An 18,245-nucleotide genomic window follows, 5' to 3' on the forward strand; every position below is an offset into this window, starting at 1 on the left:
GGCGTAGCTCTGTTAATAAGGGATGAGATCAGTGCAGTAATGAGAAATGATATTGGCTTTGAAGATCAAGACGTAGCATCAGTTTGGGTGCAGATAAGAAATAATAAAGGTAAGAAGTCACTGGTGGGAGTAGTCTACAGGCCCACAAACAGTAGGCACACTGTAGGACAGAGTATAAATCAAGAACTAATAGAGGTTTGTAAGAAAGGTGCGGCTATAATCATGGGAGATTTTAATCTTCATATTGATTTGACAAAGCAAATTGGCAAAGGTAGACTTGAGGAAGAGTTCTTAGAGTGTATACGGGATGGTTTCTTGGAACAATACATTGTGGAACCAACCAGGGAGAAAACTATTTTAGATCTGGATTAATTAATGATCTCGAAGTGAAGGATCCTCTTGGGAAGAGTGATCATAGCATGGTAGAATTTCAAATTCAGTTTGAGGGTAAGAAAGCTAGGTCTCTCTAGGCAGTGTCAGTTGTGAAGAAGCTTCAAAGGGATCTCGACAAGCTCAGTGAGTGGGCGAGAACATGGTAGATGGAATATAATGTGGATAAATGTGAAGTTATCCACTTTGGTAGAAAAAACAGAAAGGCAGAGTATTTCCTAAATGGTGAAAGATTGGGGAATGCAGATGCTCAAGGGTGTCCTTGTACATGAGTCACAAAGTGAATGTGCAGGTGCAGCAAGCCGTTAGGAAGGCAAATGGTATGCTGGCCTTCATTACAAGAGGATTTGAGTACAGGAGTAAAGAAGTCTTACTCCAATTATATAGGGCCTTGGTGAGACCACACCTGGAGTACTGTGTACAATTTTGGTCTCCTTACCCAAGGAAGGATATACTTGCCATAGAGGGAGTGCAACAAAGGTTCACAAGACTGATTCTTGTGATGGCAGGACTGTCCTATGAGAAGAGATTGCGTAAACTAAGCCTGTATTCTCTTGAATTCAGAAGAATGAGGGGGGATCTCATTGAAGCATACAAAATTATTACAGGGCTTGATAGGATGGATGCTGGGAGAATGTTTCCCTTGGCTGGGGAGTCTAGAACCAGGGGCCACAGCCTCAGGATAAAGGGTAGGCCATTCAGGACTGAGATGAGAAGAAATTTCTTCACACAGAGGGTGGTGAATCTTTGGAATTCTCTACCCCAGAGGGCTGTGGAGGCTCAGTCATTGGGTATATTCAAAACAGAAGTCGATAGATTTCTGACTAGTAAGGGCATCAAGGGATATGGCGATAGGGCCAGTGAATGGAGTTGAGGCAGAAGATCAGCCATGATCTCATTGAATGGCGGAGCAGGCTCGTAGGGCTGAATGGCCTACTCCTGCTCCTATTTCTTATGTTCTTATGTCTTAAACTAGTGTCCTAAACTTAAACAAAGGTAATTACAAAGGTATGAAGGCAGACTTGGTTAAAGTGGACTGGGAAAATATATTACAGGGTAAGACTGTAGAAAAGCAGTGGCAAACATTTAAGGAGATATTTCATAACTCTCAGCAAAGATATATTCCAGTGAGAAAGAAAGACTCTTTAAGAGAAGGATGAACCATCCGTGGTTAACTAAGGAAGTAAAGGATGGTATAAAATAGAAAACAAAAGCATACAATGTTGCAAAGAATAGTGGAAGGCCAGAGGATTGGGAAATTTTTAAAAACCAGCAAAGGACAACTAAAAAAATGATAGAGAGAAGCTAGCTTATGAGAGTAAGCTAGCAAGAAATATAAAAACAGACAGTAAGAGCTTCTACAGGTATATAAAAAGGAAGAGAGTAGCTAAAGTAAATGTTGATCCCCTAGAGGATGAGTCTGGGGAATTAATAATGAGAAACAGGGAAATGGCGGAGACTTTGAACAAATATTTTGTATCGGTCTTCACGGTAGAAGACACTAAAAGCATCCCGATAATGGATAATCAAGGGGCTATTGGGGTGGTGGGGGGACTTAAAACAATTATCACTAGAGAGAAAGTACTAGGCAAACTAATGGGACTAAAGGTGGACAAGTCCCCTGGACCCGATGGCCTGCATCCTAGCGTCTTAAAAGAGGTGGCTGCAGAGATAGTGGATGCATTGGTTGAAATCTACCAAAATTCCCTTGATTCTGGAGAGGTCCCAGCGGACTGGAAAACTGCAAATGTAACGCCTCTATTTAAGAGAGGAGGGAGACAGAAAGCAGGCAACTATCGACCAGTTAGCCTAACATCCGTCACTGGGAAAATGCTGGAGTCCATCATTAAGGAAGTGGTGGCAGGACATTTAGAAAATCATAATATAGTCAAGCAGAGTGAGCATGGTTTTATGAAAGGGAAATCACGTTTGACAAATTTGCTGGAGTTCTTTGAGGATGTAACGAGCAGGGTGGATAAAGGGGAACCAGTACATGTTGTGTATTTGGATTTCCAGAAGGCATTCGATAAGGTGCCACATAAAAGGTTACTACACAAGATAAGAGCTCACGGGGTTGGGGGTAATATATTAGCATGGATAGAGGTTTGGCTAACTAACAGAAAACAGAGAGTCAGGATAAATGGGTAATTTTCAGGTTGGCAAACTGTAACTAGTGGGGTGCCGCAGGGATCAGTGCTGGGGCCTCAACTATTTACAATCTATATTAATGACTTGGATGAAGGGACCGAATGTAATGTAGCCAAATTTGCTGATGATACAAAGATAGGTGGGAAAGCAAATTGTGTGGAGGACGCAAGGAATCTCCAAAGGGATATAGATAGGTTAAGTGAGTGGGCAAAAAATCTGGCAGATGGAGTTTAATGTGGGAAAATGTGAGGTTATCCACTTTGGTAGGAAAAATAAAAAAGCAAATTGTTATTTAAATGGAGAGAGATTATAAAATGCTGAGGTACAGAGGGATCTGGGGGTCCTTGTACATGAATCACAAAACGTTAGTGTGGTAAACCACTGTTTGTATTCCACTGTGTACATGCCTGGACATGCCTCGGCTGACTCCTCCCACAAGTCCTAGTATAAAGGTGACTGCTCCCCAGCCCCTTTGTATTCTGGACTGGTCGACCACTCGAGGCAGACCTTCATTCTTTTGTTAATAAAAGCCTTTAGTTGCTCTCTTAACTCTCAGTCTTTTATGAGTAATTGATAGCGCATCAATTTTATTAACAAAATTTTTATAATGGAGAAGATCCTCACACCAGCATGCCTGGACTTAGATCATCGGGAGGTGGACTCAGCCACCAAGTTTACTCACTGGCTTAAGTGTTTCGAAAAATTCCTGACCGCCTCCGCAGCAATCAAATCGGACGAGGACAAACTGGATGTCCTGACCTCCAAAGTGAACCACCGAGTGTACTCGGTCATCCAAGACGCGACCTCATACGCGGACGCTATCAAGCTCCTCAAGGACCAGTACACGCGCCCAGTGAACGAAGTGTACGCCAGGCACCTTCTGGGGAGTCGTAAACAACAACCTGGGGAATCGACCGTGGAATACCTTCAGGCACTGTCTGTGCTTGGCCGGGCCTGTGGTTGTAAGGATGTAAAGGCCGCCGTGTACACAGAGGAACTTATCCGGGATGCTTTTGTAGCAGGCCACAGATCCAGTTACACCCGACAGCGACTGTTGGAGCAGAGTGACCTCGACCTCAACAAGGCCTCTGAACTCGCACTATCATTGGATGCAGCCTACCGGGGCATGGATGCCTACTCCTCTGCACCGTGGACGCCGCGGGGAATGACAGCCTGGGACACGGTAGGACCGCCTCATAGCGCCGTGCCACCCCAGTCACACCCCAGCAACGGCCCAACTACCGCAGCAGTGTCCCAAGGCCAGACAGCAGTGCCCCAAGGCCAGAAATGCTACTTCTGTGGCCAGGCAAAACACCCCAGAGTGCGCTGCCCGGCGAAAAACGCGATCTGCTCGGGCTGCGGGAAGAAGGGACACTACGCTAACGTCTGCAGGGCCAAAGCCACCCCGAACCCCAGCAGCGCCGCGTGTGGGCCATGCGGGCTGCCATCTTGGGCCTCCCCGGCCATGTGCAAACCACCGGTACAGCAGCCATTTTGGACGCCTCCAGCCACATGGGGATCATGGACGCCGCCATCTTGGACGACAGCCGGAACGCAGCAGGCCCCGAACACCGCCTCATCTGATACCCGCAGCGACACACCGACCCCTACGCTGGCATCCGTTACACTGGACCAAGCGAGACCGCACCAGCTGGCCAGTTCCACAATGGACATTAAGGTAAATGGCCACGATACAATCTGCCTTTTTGACTCTGGGAGCACGGAGAGCTTCATCCACCCCGACACGGTGCGGCGTTGCTCTCTCCCAGTCCTGCCTGCGCACCAGCGGATTTCTATGGCCTCCGAGTCCCAGTCGGCGGACATCGGCAGCTACTGCGTAGTGACACTCGTAGTAGACGGGACCGTGTACGATCATTTTAAACTTCTGGTCCTGCCCGACCTCTGCGCTGCCGTCCTGCTGGGGTTAGATTTTCAGTGCCACCTTAAAAGTGTTACGATGGCGTACGGTGGACCCCTACCCCCACTCACAGTCCGCAGCCAGCAGCTCCCAAATTGCCCGCCGCGCACCAGGTGCAACCTCTCCACACTCAGAGGCACCCCCCCCACCCCCCACTGTTTGCTAACCTCACCCCCGACTGTAAGCCCATCGCCACAAAGAGCAGGCGATACAGTGCCGGGGACAGGGTTTTCATTAAAACCGAAGTGGAGCGGCTCCTGAAGGAAGGGATTATTGAGGGCAGCACCAGCCCCTGGCGAGCCCAGGTTGTGGTCGTTAAGACCGGCGAGAAGCAGCGCCTGGTCATTGACTACAGCCTGACAATAAATCGCTACACCCTGCTGGACGCCTACCCACTCCCCCGCATAGCTGAGATGGTCAACCAGATCGCGCAGTACCGCGTCTTCTCGACCATTGACCTGAAATCAGCGTACCACCAGCTCCCTATCCGCCCTGAGGACCGCCAGTATACTGCCTTTGAGGCAAACGGCCGCCTCTATCACTTCCTTAGGGTTCCCTTTGGCGTCACCAACGGGGTCTCCGTCTTCCAAAGGGAGATGGACCGGATGGTAGATCAAAATGCGTTGCAGGCCACTTTCCCATATCTGGACAATGTGACCATCTGCGGCCGTGACTTGCAGGACCATGACGCAAACCTCGAAAAATTCCTCCGCACCGCCCAACTCCTGAACCTGACATATAACAAGGAGAAGTGCATATTCCGCACAAACCGCCTCGCCATCCTTGGCTGTGTTGTGGAACACGGAGTCATCGGCCCCGACCCCGACCGGATGCGTCCCCTTATGGAACTCCCACTGCCCCACTGCCTCAAGGCCCTGAAGAGGTGCCTAGGGTTTTTCTCCTATTATGCCCAGTGGGTCCCCTACTATGCGGACAAGGCCCATCCGCTGATCAAGTCCACCTCTTTTCCCTTGACGGCAGAGGCCCGCTTAGCCTTCCACCGTATCAAGGAAGACATTGCCAAAGCCACCATGCACGCAGTGGACGAATCCATCCCCTTCCAGGTGGAAAGTGACGCGTCCGACTTTGCCCTGGCCGCTACCCTCAATCAGGCGGGGAGACCCGTGGCCTTCTTTTCACGAACCCTCCAAGGCCCGGAGACCAGACACTCCGCTGTTGAGAAGGAGGCCCAGGCGATTGTGGAGGCTGTGCGTCATTGGAGGCACTACCTGGCCGGAAAACGATTTACCCTGCTCACTGACCAACGTTCAGTTGCTTTCATGTTTAACAACAAGCAGAGGGGCAAAATCAAAAATGACAAGATCTTGAGGTGGAGAATCGAACTTTCCACCTACAATTACGAGATCTTGTACCGGCCCGGGAAGCTCAATGAACCCCCGGATGCGCTATCGCGTGGCACCTGCGCCAGCGCACAGATCGATAGACTGCGGGCCCTCCACAATGACCTCTGCCACCCGGGGGTCACCAGGTTCTTCCACTTCATCAAGGCCCGCAACCTGCCTTACTCTATTGAGGAGGTCAGGACCATGACCAGGAACTGCCAAGTCTGCGCTGAGTGCAAACCGCACTTTTATAGACCAGACAGGGCCCACCTGATAAAAGCCACTCGCCCCTTCGAGCGCCTGAGCGTTGATTTTAAAGGGCCTCTCCCCTCCTCCGACCGCAATGTGTACTTCCTCAATATTATTGATGAGTACTCCCGTTTCCCGTTCGCCATCCCCTGCCCGGACATGACCAGTGCCACGGTCATTAAATGTCTGAACGACCTCTTCACCCTGTTCGGTTTCCCCAGCTATATCCATAGCAACCGGGGCTCATCGTTTATGAGTGACGAACTCCGTCAGTACCTGCTAACTAGGGGTATTGCCACAAGCAGGACCACCAGTTACAACCCCCGGGGGAACGGACAGGTGGAAAGAGAAAATGCGACAGTTTGGAAGGCCGCCCTGCTAGCCTTAAAGTCTAGGGGCCTTCCAACCTCCCGCTGGCAGGATGTGCTCCCCGATGCGCTCCACTCTATTCGGTCACTGCTCTGCACTGCCACTAACGCCACCCCTCATGAGAAAATGTTTGTCTTCCCAAGGAAGTCCACATCGGGGACATCGCTACCACCATGGCTGACGTCCCCAGGGCCGGTCCTACTGAGAAGGCACGTGAGGACCCATAAAACGAACCCCCTGGTCGAGAGGGTCGACCTCCTCCACGCCAACCCCCAGTATGCTTACATTGCATACCCGGACGGGCGGGAGGACACAGTCTCCATAAGAGACCTTGCACCCTCGGGGGCTGCAGTAACCCACTACTCACTACCACCTCCCCCCCACGATCCGATATCCAGCCCCGGCAGACGGCAGGCCTGGGCCCAGCGACCCGCTCGACATCTACGAGGACGACACGCCTGTGCCACAGCCTACGCGGGACTCGACGCCGGAAGCTCCACTACCCCTGCCGTCGCCACGCCGATCACAGCGGCAGACAAGACCTCCGGAGAGACTCCAATACACTAACTTTTAATACACTTCACCCCGCCGGACTCAATTTTAAACAAGGGGTGAATGTGGTAAACCACTGTTTGTATTCCACTGTGTACATGCCTGGACATGCCTCGGCTGACTCCTCCCACAAGTCCTAGTATAAAGGTGACTGCTCCCCAGCCACTTTGTATTCTGGACCGGTCGACCACTCGAGGCAGACCTTCATTCTTTTGTTAATAAAAGCCTTTAGTTACTCTCTTAACTCTCAGTCTTTTATGAGTAATTGATAGCGCATCAGTTAGCATGCAGGTACCGCAAGTAATTAGGAAGGCAAATGGAGTGTTGGCCTTTATTGCAAAGGAAATGGAGTGTAAAAGTGGGGAAGTCCTGTTACAACTGTGCAGGACCTTGGTGAGACCACACCTGGAGTACTGTGTACAGTTTTGGTCTCCTTATTTAAGGAAGGATATACTTGCATTGGAGGCAGTTCAGAGAAGGTTTATGAGGTTGATTCCTGAGATGAAAGGGTTGTCTTATGAAGAAAGGTTGAGCCTATACATTGGAGTTTAGAAGAATGAGAGGGGATCTTATTGAAACATATAAGATTCTGAAGGGGCTTGATAGGGTAGCTGCAGAGAGGATGTTTCCCTTCATGGGGGAACCTAGGACTAGGGGGCATAATTTCAGAATAAGGGGGCACCCATTTAAATCAGAAATGAGGAGGAATTTCTTTTCTCAGAGGGTCGTGAATCTTTGGAGTCCTCTTCCCCAGAGAGCTGTGGAGGCTGGGTCATTGAATATACTTAAAGTGGAGATAGACAGATTTTTGAAAGGTAAGGGAGTGAAGGGTTATGGGGAGCGGGCAGGGAAGTGGAGTTGAGGCCAAGATCAGATCAGCCATGATCTTATTGAATGGCGGAGCAGACTCAAGGGGACAAATGGCCTACTCCTGCTCCTATGTCTTGTTATTATGTTCTAATTACTCATTATACTGTAACCAGGGATTAGGTTTGCCCTTACAATGTGCAGTCAGGCACAATCTCTGCAGTCGTTTGACTGTCATTAATTCTGAATTTTACCTGAATTAGTCCATGTAATGATGGTTTGATCTAAAATACACATGTTCAAAAATACCAGCCTTTTGATTCTACAATGTGTCTCAAAATAAACAAATCAGTAACTCTCAAGTCAGCATAAAAAACCTAAATTCCAGAATAACAACCTGGGACTACCCTGGCACGTTATACCGGCCATCGCGTATTGCGGGCAAATCGTGTTTGCATGAACGTGAAGGCATATTCGTGTTGGGAATAAATGAGTTATCTAAAAAAAAGTTAATGGATTAAATTGTCTAGATAAAACAAATAAAATTAAAATTTATACACAATAAGTTTGTAATAGTAATTATGATTTTATATGACTTAATTGTGATTAGTTTGTGTGACATACAGGAAATGAATGCAGATATACTCATTTTAATGTACTATGTTCGTGGTAAGTCAGAGAATCCACACTTCTTTAAATTCAGGAACATTAAACCATGCGACAGGTATTATCCTGCTGCTGAAGTGTAGGTCTTTATCTGTTTAAATCCAATTGATGTTAAGTAAACACTGGATGAGTTCACATATAGTTAAATAAAGAAACTGCAGACCTTTCTCCCATCACCCCTCCCACCTTCCCCCCCCCCCCACCCCCCTGTTTGTACCCTGCAGTCGGAAAGGCCATATATTGACTGCTCCATCAATGCTGTGGCAACAACGCGCTAAAACGACTTAAAGATGGTTCCGGTCACAACTCGGATTCTGGCTTTTGGGTCCCAGTATCCAGAGCGGGATTGCGGAAAGGCTTTCCCCAGCAGTGACAAACTAGTTTGAATGTTATTCTCCAGATGTATTAAAAGGACTACCTGTTCCTTCATAACCAATTGGGAAGGGTTTGATTCATTGCACAGATGGAGAAATGTGGCAATTTGGGTTTGGCAAATGACAGAATGTGTGCTGCTGTAAAAGCCCAAATTTCAAACTGCAGCGTGATCTGACTGCACCATAACTCAGCACTGCCATTCCATTCTCTTCGAGCATTTGCGTCAGCTACACTGAAAATAGCTGTCTGCACTAATCAAACCCAGACAGATATGAATGTACATCCAGACTGTATGTTGGGGGAGGAAACATATACAATTTGTACAAAAAACACAGGTCAGTGATTTTTATTGATAAAATGTTGAGGGAGAGAGAAAATGGAAACATAAGAAAAACAAATGACAAGTAAAATATCCTGCCCGTCTTTTGAAATCTAATCTGTTTGCGGCAGATTCTTCTCCCCCACCCCCCTCCCCTCCGGTAGATCTCCACTGATCCTCTTTACAAAGTCAGGTCACGTGAACTGTTTGATGTAACCCACAGATGAACACACTGTTTAGTTCTCCGACGGGCTCCTCCACGGGTCATCGAGCGAGCACAAACAAAAATTAAAGGGATATTTCCACTGTCGCAGGCTGCCATCAGGGGCCCTTTTATTAACTGGCAGTGAGGTTTAGTTCGCTGGAGTATTCTACCAACTTCAAGGGGAAAGATGATGTATCGGAGGAGGTTATCGCAATGGATGAAAATTAAACAGCAATCTGAAGAGTGCATTTTAATGCCCAAGTACTTAATTGGGGAATGTGCTGGCACTGTTTGCACATGACAATATTCAATGCCCCATGAGCATTTGGAACTAGAGAGGATCCTACACTGACCTTGTACTGTTTTTAAGCAGAGTGATGCCGACCTTCTCCAACTCTTTTGAGCTGGATTCCCCTGTTGGGAGCGATCTAGCGAAAGGAACTTGGCAATTTTTTTATTAAACCGTAGCCATTGTACCATTTCTGTTATCACCTGCTCCTCACTGAGGCACGAGATTGGCTGTAGTTACTTATAGACACTAGTAGCAAAACTAACCAACTTAGATTCCCTCATCCCAAATTAATACATAACTGTTTGAATTTGTTCAGTATGCAAGTTGATTTTTTTTTTTTTTTTTAAAAAGACACTGGTTCCAAATAAATACATTTCTGATTTAAAACAATCTATTTTTGCTGTATATCTTTAAAGAGGGAGGCAGGTGAGCAACAAGCAAGGGGCTTATCCAATCAGTAGTTGAGTGTCCCAGACACTGGGCTTATCCAATCAGTAATTGAGCAACAGACAGGGGGGGGGGGGGGGGGCTTATCCAATCAGTAGTTGAGCAATCAGTAGTTGAGCTATTGACGGAACTTATCCAATCAGTAGTTGAGTAATAGGCAGGGGGCTTATCCAATCAGTAGTTGAGCAACAGACAGGGCCTTATCCAATGAGCAGCTGAATGTCCCAGACACTGGCCTTCAATGAGTGGTCGTGTCAGGCAGGTCAATCCCCTAGTCTGTCCCGAGTTAGTGGATTTGAATTATGGTAGTTGTCGGGCACTATAATTGACCCGAGTGCCCCTGAATATTTTTTTTTTGGGGGGGGGAAGGAAATAGAGAAAGAGGGTGGGTGACAAGAAAAAAAATCAGTCAGGGTTCCTGTTCGCCATTCAGTGACCCCTGCTAGAGGTACACGTGTGTAGCCATCAGACAGGGATGGGATTGCGTTCAGTTGTGATGGCCCCCATGGTGTAATAGCCTGCTGGCACTCACCGACAAGGCTCATGTATGAATAATGCTCAGTAGGGTGAGAGACCAGAGTAGCGGATACCAGAGGGGCTGTACCACAGCAAGGAGTGAAGGCTTTCGAGAGAAAGGGGAAAAGAGAAAAAAAATAGGCGAGCAGATGGAGGAGGTACTGAATTGCCAATATAAATGAGCTATACTTAGCACTGTGACCACTAGTACAGACTTACATAGAGCATTGTACACTGCTCGCGAGTAAACTTAATCTTTTACATTGGAGTGGGCCATTCAGCCCAATCGGCCCTATTCCATTTTGTCAGCTATTATAGCTCTCTTTTTAATCTGAATTCCCTGCGCTTTCTCCATATCATTCAATACCCTTACTGCCCAAGTAAGTCTCTCTCACTCTTAAAAACAGGTCAATTGATTCTGCATTTAATGACATCAGGGACAGTACATTGCACACTCTCACAACCCTTTGTGTGAAGTCATTTTTTGTGGATTCACTTTAAGCCAGTATATTCTAATTCTAAGATTCTGTCCCCTTGTTCTGGATTCCCCCACTAGAGGGAAGAGTCATTCTCCCTCCAGCCGGTCAGTTCCCGTCATTGTTTCAGACATCTCAAGTGGATCACCCCCTAACCTCCTCATCTTCAGGGAATATAGCCCAAGTTTACTCACTTAGTCTCTTATCATAGCCAAGCCTGCTCACACTCAGTCATTTTCGATTCCCAAAGGCTAGTAGCTCCTTCCAAGGTGGACACCGAAAACTGAACACTATAGTCCGAAAGGGGGGGGCGGAGCCCGTTGTGTGACTGCAGGGTACTTGCTTTCATATTCTATACTCTTAGAACTAAGCCAGTTAAAATCAAACCCAGCTTTTTAAGATTGCTTTTTGAACTCAATCTAGCTTTTAATGCTTTAGGTACCTGGATCCCTAAATCTCTTTGTTCCTCTCTCCCTCAACCCCGCCGTGCATCCCAATTTAGACTGTATTTCCATCTGTCCTTCTTACCTCCAAATTCTCACATTTTACTTTGCATCTGCCATCGACCCGCCCACTTGTTTAACCTGTGAACTTCTGCATGTTTCTCCTCTCTACACAATACACCTCCTGGTTCAGTATCACCTGCAAACTTGTATGTACTCCATCAATTGCAGGTTTTTAAAACAGAGATGAGGAGGAATTTCTTCTCTCAGAGGGTCGTGAATCTTTGGAATTCTCTACCCCAGAGAGCTGTGGAGGCTGGGTCATTGAATATATTTAAAGGTGGAGAGAGACAGATTTTTGAACGATAAGGGAGTCGAGGGTTATGGGGAGCGGGCAGGGAAGTGGAGTTGAGGCCAAGACCAGATCAGCCATGATCTTATTGAATGGCGGAGCAGACTCGAGGGGCCCAATGGCCTACTCCTGCTCCTATTTCTTATGTTTAATATATAGAAAAGCTAGAATCCCTGGAGTGACATTAGCCGTCACTTCCTTTTATCTCAACTCTCTGCGTCCCAACTAATTTCCTATCCATGCAACAATGTTGCCTCCGATCCCATGTCCTATAATCTTAGCAAGTAACCTCTTCTATGGAACCTTATCAAATGCATAGACCATCCAATGAACCAGTGACTATCAAAGAACGCCATAAGGTTAGTTAGGTATACCTTTCACAAAACAACACTGACTGCATAGCTATGGTAGTGTTTTTGGTTATGTTACTGGACTAATAAAAAGAGAAAGCAAATTCAAATCCCACCATGGCAGTTTGAGAACTTGAATTCAGTTTTTTAAAATCTGGAATAAAAAACAATGGTATCAGTAAAAGTGACTATGAAGCTGCTGAAAGGCTGACTGCCACCGTCTCAGGGCAAATAGGGATGGATAATAAATGCCGAACTTGCCAGCGATGACCACGTCCTGAGAATTAATTAAAAGACTCTCACCAATCCATTTATACTTTTCCACGTGCTCATTTTGCTCAGTCCATGATTAGGGACTCTTACAATTTTTCTACTATTGACATTAAAGTCACTGGCCTGTAGTTACTGGGTTATCCCTTTCCCCTTCTTGAATAAGGTATGTTACCTTCCAATCCGTCAGTATAATCATCGAATCCAGAGTAGTAGATTTGAACCAACACCCCCGCCTATCTTTATTAGTGGAAATGCTCTGGGTCTGGAGAGTCGTCCAGCTTCGATTTCATTACTTCATCCAATTCAAATTTCTGATCACACTTTTCCTGTGATTTTCTTTCCTGAACTAATCTCCAGGCTTTCTTGCAGCTCTAACATCGTATTCACCCTCTCCAATGTGAAGATCAGAACAAAATATTAATTTATCGGTCCCATCACATCTTTGTCCTCTAAAGCCATTTTTAATGGCCACTGCTTTACCACTTTATTTCCCCCTTGATGTCCGTACAAAACCCTTTGCTATTTCCACTTCATACCATCTGCGGTTCCACATTCTGTCTCTGCCCCCAGTATTTACTTGGGTTGTCCACATCCGCCCTCCTCTTTAGTACTATTCTTTGCCCTTACACCAGCCTTCTCCTTCTGGTCCATGCTGGTCCCCAACCCCTCTCGCAGACAGTGGCAGAGTAGGCCTCAAAAGTACCTCTGAAGCCTTTCCATACTTGTTTGTAATCCAGTGATTTCCTTCTGGGATAGATCATAGAATGATACAGCACAGTGGGTCATTCCGCCCATCGCACATGTGCTGGCTCTTTGAAAGAGCCATACGATTAGTCTCTTGCCCTTTCCCTATGGCCCTGCTAATTTTTCCCCTTCAAGTATTTATCCAATTCCCTTTCGAAAGTTACAATTAAAATCGGCTGCCACAGCCCTTTAAGGCAGTGCATTCCAGATCATAACTCACTGCATATCTCACCTCTGGTTCTTTCACCAATGACCTTAAATCTGTATCCTCCAGTTACTGACTCTTTGGTCACTGGAAACAGTTTCTTCTTATTTACTTTATCAAAACCATTTATGAGTTTGAACACCTCTATCAAATCTTCCCTTAATCTTCTCTGCTCCAAGGAGAACCCCAGCTTCTCCAGTCTTGCCACATAACTGGCGTCCCTCATCCCTGGTACCATTCTTGTAAATCTCTTCTGCACCCTCTCTCAGGCCTTGACATCCTTCCTAAAGTGTGTGCCCAGAATTGAACACAATACACCAGCTGGGGCCTAGCCAGTAATTTAGAACTGGTTTAACCTTGCTTTTGTACTCTATGCCTCTATTTACAAACCTAAGGATCCCAAATGATTTTTTTAACAGCCTTCTCAACTTGTTCTAACATCTTCAATGATTTGTGTACATACACCCCCATGTCTCTCTCTTCCAGCACCCCTTTTAAAATTGTACCATTTAGTTTATATTGCCTCTTATTATACCTTCTTCCTACCAAAATGCATCACTTCACACTTCTGTATTAAATTGAATCTGCCATGTGTCTGCCCATTTCACCAGTCTGTCTATGTCCTCCTGGAGTCTGTTACTATCCTCCTCACTGTTTACTACATTTTTGAGTTTCGGTTCATCTGGAAACTTAGACATTACGCCCTGTGTACCCAAGTGTATACACACACACACCACTGTATACTTCCCTCTAGTCTAAAAAAAACAACCGTTCACCATTATGCTTTGCTTTCTGTCCCTTATCCAATTTCATGCTGTCACCACCCCATTAATCCCTTGGGATTCAATTTTGTGAAAAAGTCAGTTATGAGGCAAGATTTCATTGATTTAACCATTCCTACCCTCCAATTCTGGTCCGTTCCTCGCTCATCGCTTCAAAATTAGCCTTGCTTAAGACTGTGCTCGCCAGAGGAGAAGCCCCAACATTGAGATTCACTTACGTGATGGATGGGTCCACTTGTTTATAAGCATGAGCAGCACAAGAGCCACAGTATGTGTATCCTGCATGACTGTAAAGGTAAAAGCAGAAGAGGTTTGCATGAGCACCAACATCCCACACCAAACTTGCAGAGACCTAATCAAAATGTCCACAGTCAGCACAAGGTCCTGTACCAGAGAGTGGTAGGACGTGGCTTTAAGCCAGCAATCCTCCGCAGGGCATGGTTGCAACTCAGCCGAGCAAGTGGAAACCAAGCACTTGCCAGCACGGAGGGAAGGAGAATCAGAAGGAAGGTCAATGGGGGCTGTTCTTGTGCACCTTTCAGCAGCAGTTACACAGCCACATTGGCAGAGGCGCAGGAGCAGGTCAGCTCCTGACTGTTTTGGGCACAGCGAGAAAAGGGTGGGCGAGAGATGCAAATATAACATCCCCCCCCAGGCATTGCCATAAAATACATTTCAATTATTATTTCTCAATATTCCCGTGACCACGGAATATCATGGCAGATAGAAAGATACCAATGGGGAATTCTCTCCCCTTGTATTTTGCAGGAAAAATGCACACAAGTCACAAAAGTCCCCTGGGATGACCCATGCAATGCCTCAGCACAATGCTCATTCTTACACAACAGGCAGATTATTTTATATAATGGTTGGCCATCCGTTGAGACATTACACCCGTGGCATCATACCACTTTGCCAATGATGGTAGCATTAATCATGTGTGCTCGTGACTGCACACGTGTCTGTGTGCACCTGTGCCTGGCGGCGTGCGTCTGCATGTGTCTGCGCATGAGAGCATCAGCGTATGCGTCTGTGTATGACTGTCCGATTCACCTTGCAGGGCAACCAGTTCTCTCAAAAAGACACAAAATGTGTTAAATAAGTACGTTATGCTTTAAATATATTTTACAAAACATATCAGAAGATGAATTACACTATGTACATGGTTAATTCACAGCTTGTAACAGACTGACCTGTATCATCCTGGGACTGCACATCTACATTCTATACATAAAACAATGGGAGGGAAATCCTGAAGTAATAAAGTCACCATTTGGTGTTACGTTAAAGGATGATACAATTAATTAGACAGCAATAACAATATTGCACAGCACGAGTGTTGACACTTCTGATGAAAAAGGATTGGGTTTTGATAGCGTCAATAGGAAAAGACTATTTTTTCTGGGTGGGGAGTCAATAAGGAGGTGTCATCTTTTTAAAATTGTTACCAAGAGAGTCAGGAGAAAGGCTAAGAGGAATGTCTTTATGCAGAGAGCTGATGAAGGATCAAATGTTTTGTGGTTGAGTCAGAGAACATTGCATCCTTTACAAGACAACTGGATAAATATTTAATGCAGAGCAGAGTACAAGTGATGGCAGTCCACAGGACAGTGAGATTAGTTTTGGATAGCCAAGAATAGGCACAGACTGAATACTCTTGGATCTTCGATGTTCTGATGCAAGATTTATCAACCAATGAGGCACCAGTGCCAAGAACAACCCTTTCCAAACCTCCAGCTCCACGAAATTCAAACACAACAAACCAGTGAATAAATATGCGTACAAGGACATGGCTGCATGGACTTCAAGGGCCAGAGTGCCAGGTCTTGATTTTGAAATTGGACACCCCTCACTGATAATATTACCTTTCTACCCATGTCTGGTTTCCTGCCCTTAAGTGAGGAGAAACTGTTTTGTATTTTTCTTTAAAAAATGATAAACGGTACAAAGAACAAATGCCTGAGGGTGAATTAAAACGATAATTCAACTTGTACAGCTTTGCAGATCGTCACACGACATCCATAAGATATCGGAACGACAAGACTGTTGATCGGGAGAGGAGGAATTTCTCTCAGTCTCAGCCAAGTATACTCTCAATAATAATTGAGAGGAGCTGAAAAAAAGAGCAGCAGCAAATAGGTCGAAAAGTCTAAAAAGCAACTGCAGTTCCAAGAGATTCCTCTTCATTCTCTTGCCCCAAACAGATAATCTTTTTTGGATTTTTTTTCTTGAAAATTCATTCTCGGGACATGGGCGTCGCTGGCAAGGCCAGCATTTATTGGCCATCCCTAGTTGCCCTTGAGAAGGTGGTGGTGAGCCATTTTCTTGAACCGCTGCAGTCCGAGTGGTAAAGGTACTCCCACAATGTTGTTAGGGAGGGAGTTCCAGGAGTCTGACCCAGCGACGATGAAGGAACGGCGATATACTGCTAAGTCAGGATGGCGTGTGACCTGGAGAGGAACTTGGAGGTGGTGGTGTTCCCATGCGCATGCTACCCTTGTCCTTCTAGGTGGTGGTGGTCGCCATGGTGTTGGCTGAGGGAGGAATGTTGGCCAGGACACCGGGAAAGCTCCCCGTTCTTCCTCAAATAGTGCCATGGGATCTCTGACACCCTCAAACAGGTAAACTGAGCCTCGTCAGAAAGACAGATCCCCCGCCCCCCCCGTCCCACAAACAATGCTTCTGCTTTAGATGTGAAAGTAGTGCGGTAAACATTCCCAGATACACAACCTATGAACAATGCAAACAGTTTGTGTCATCTCTGTTTATAGGCACCAGCACGCCCTGACTACAGCACTTTGTATTAAACTTTCAAAAGACAGAATTATGAGAATAACGAATGAACCAATTATATTTTTGTGAGCCCACAGTGCTGAACAGTTATAAATATTTTGAACTGATCAGAAACGTTCCTACATTAGCCAAGAAGTCTACTGGAGAATGTTTGCATTGTCTTTTCATGCAAGAGGCTCGTGTTCAAATACAAGCAAAGGATGGGAAATGGTGGGTACTTTTCACAGGGCACTTACCTGACTGGTAACTGAGAACTGAAACAGCCAGTTAAACAGGTGGTTCAAAGTCACATCGGACAAACAAAAGAACAAACTTGCATTGACATAACAACTTTCCCAAAGCACTTCGGAGCCAATGAAGTACTTTGTGAAGTGTAATCATTGTTGTAATTTAGGGAAAACGAGGCAGCCAATTTGCGCACAGCAAGATCCTACAAACAGCAATGAGATAAATGACCAGATAATCTGTTTTAGTGATGTGGGTCAAGGGATAAATGTTGGCCAGGACACTGGATGAATTCCCTGCTCTTCTTCGAATAGTGCCATGGGATCTTTTACATCCACCCAAGAGGGCAGATGGGACCTCGGGTTAATGTCTCATCTGAAAGACGGCACCTCCGACAGTGCAGCACTCCCTCAGTACTGTACTGGAGTGTCAGTCTGGATTACGCGCTCAAGAGTCGTGCAGTAAACATTCCCAGATACTACTCTGGAGCGGGGCTCGAACCCACGACCTTGTCTCAGAGGCACAAGGAACTCTCCTGGTGTCCTGGCCAGCTGTCCTCCCTTAACCAACACCAGCACAAAAAACACTTGCTGTTTGTAGGATCTTGGTGCATGTTCACCCACATTTCAAATTGACTGGAGGTGAAGCACTTTGGGACACCCTGGGAATGTGCTACGGTGCTGTATAAATAAAGGTTCTTTCTTTTCCTTTCTTTACACCTGAGGCAAACAGGACTTGGTTGAAATGGACGCAGGTGTGAGCTTACTGTTAAAGCAGTCACTTTAGAAACTATTGACAGGTTTAATGGATGGACTTACGGTGCAATGATGGCTCTAGCCGGTCTCCCAGTGGGCTGTGCTTGGGCGAGCCAGCTTTCTAATTGTGCGTTCAGTTGAGCTCCTGGAAATAGAGCCAAAAAAGATTATCTGGCGGATTTTAAAAATTAATCTTTTTCACAAGTCTGACTGCACATTTTAAATGGAATCTACCATGATACTTCGCCCCC

The 18,245-nt window shown here is 46.2% G+C and overlaps 1 protein-coding gene across 2 annotated transcripts in view; it reads right to left on the bottom strand.

Moving 5' to 3' along the window:
- Positions 1 to 18,245, bottom strand: part of memo1 (mediator of cell motility 1) — a 69,413-nt gene that overhangs the window by 39,971 nt on the left and 11,197 nt on the right. Inside the window, exons 2-3 of one of the 2 annotated variants that reach the window (XM_085981800.1) lie at positions 18,058 to 18,139; positions 14,440 to 14,508 (exon numbers count right to left, since the gene is read on the bottom strand). In XM_085981800.1, coding sequence (XP_085837926.1) covers positions 14,440 to 14,508; positions 18,058 to 18,139 — 151 coding nt within the window. The remainder of the gene's footprint in view (positions 1 to 14,439; positions 14,509 to 18,057; positions 18,140 to 18,245) is intronic. The other variant, XM_085981799.1, reaches the window with a different exon arrangement.

Source organism: Somniosus microcephalus, chromosome 3 (assembly GCF_052327205.1).
Source record: "Somniosus microcephalus isolate GS21.2 chromosome 3, FLI_Smic_1.0, whole genome shotgun sequence".
In the NCBI taxonomy this organism is placed as follows: domain Eukaryota; kingdom Metazoa; phylum Chordata; class Chondrichthyes; order Squaliformes; family Somniosidae; genus Somniosus; species Somniosus microcephalus.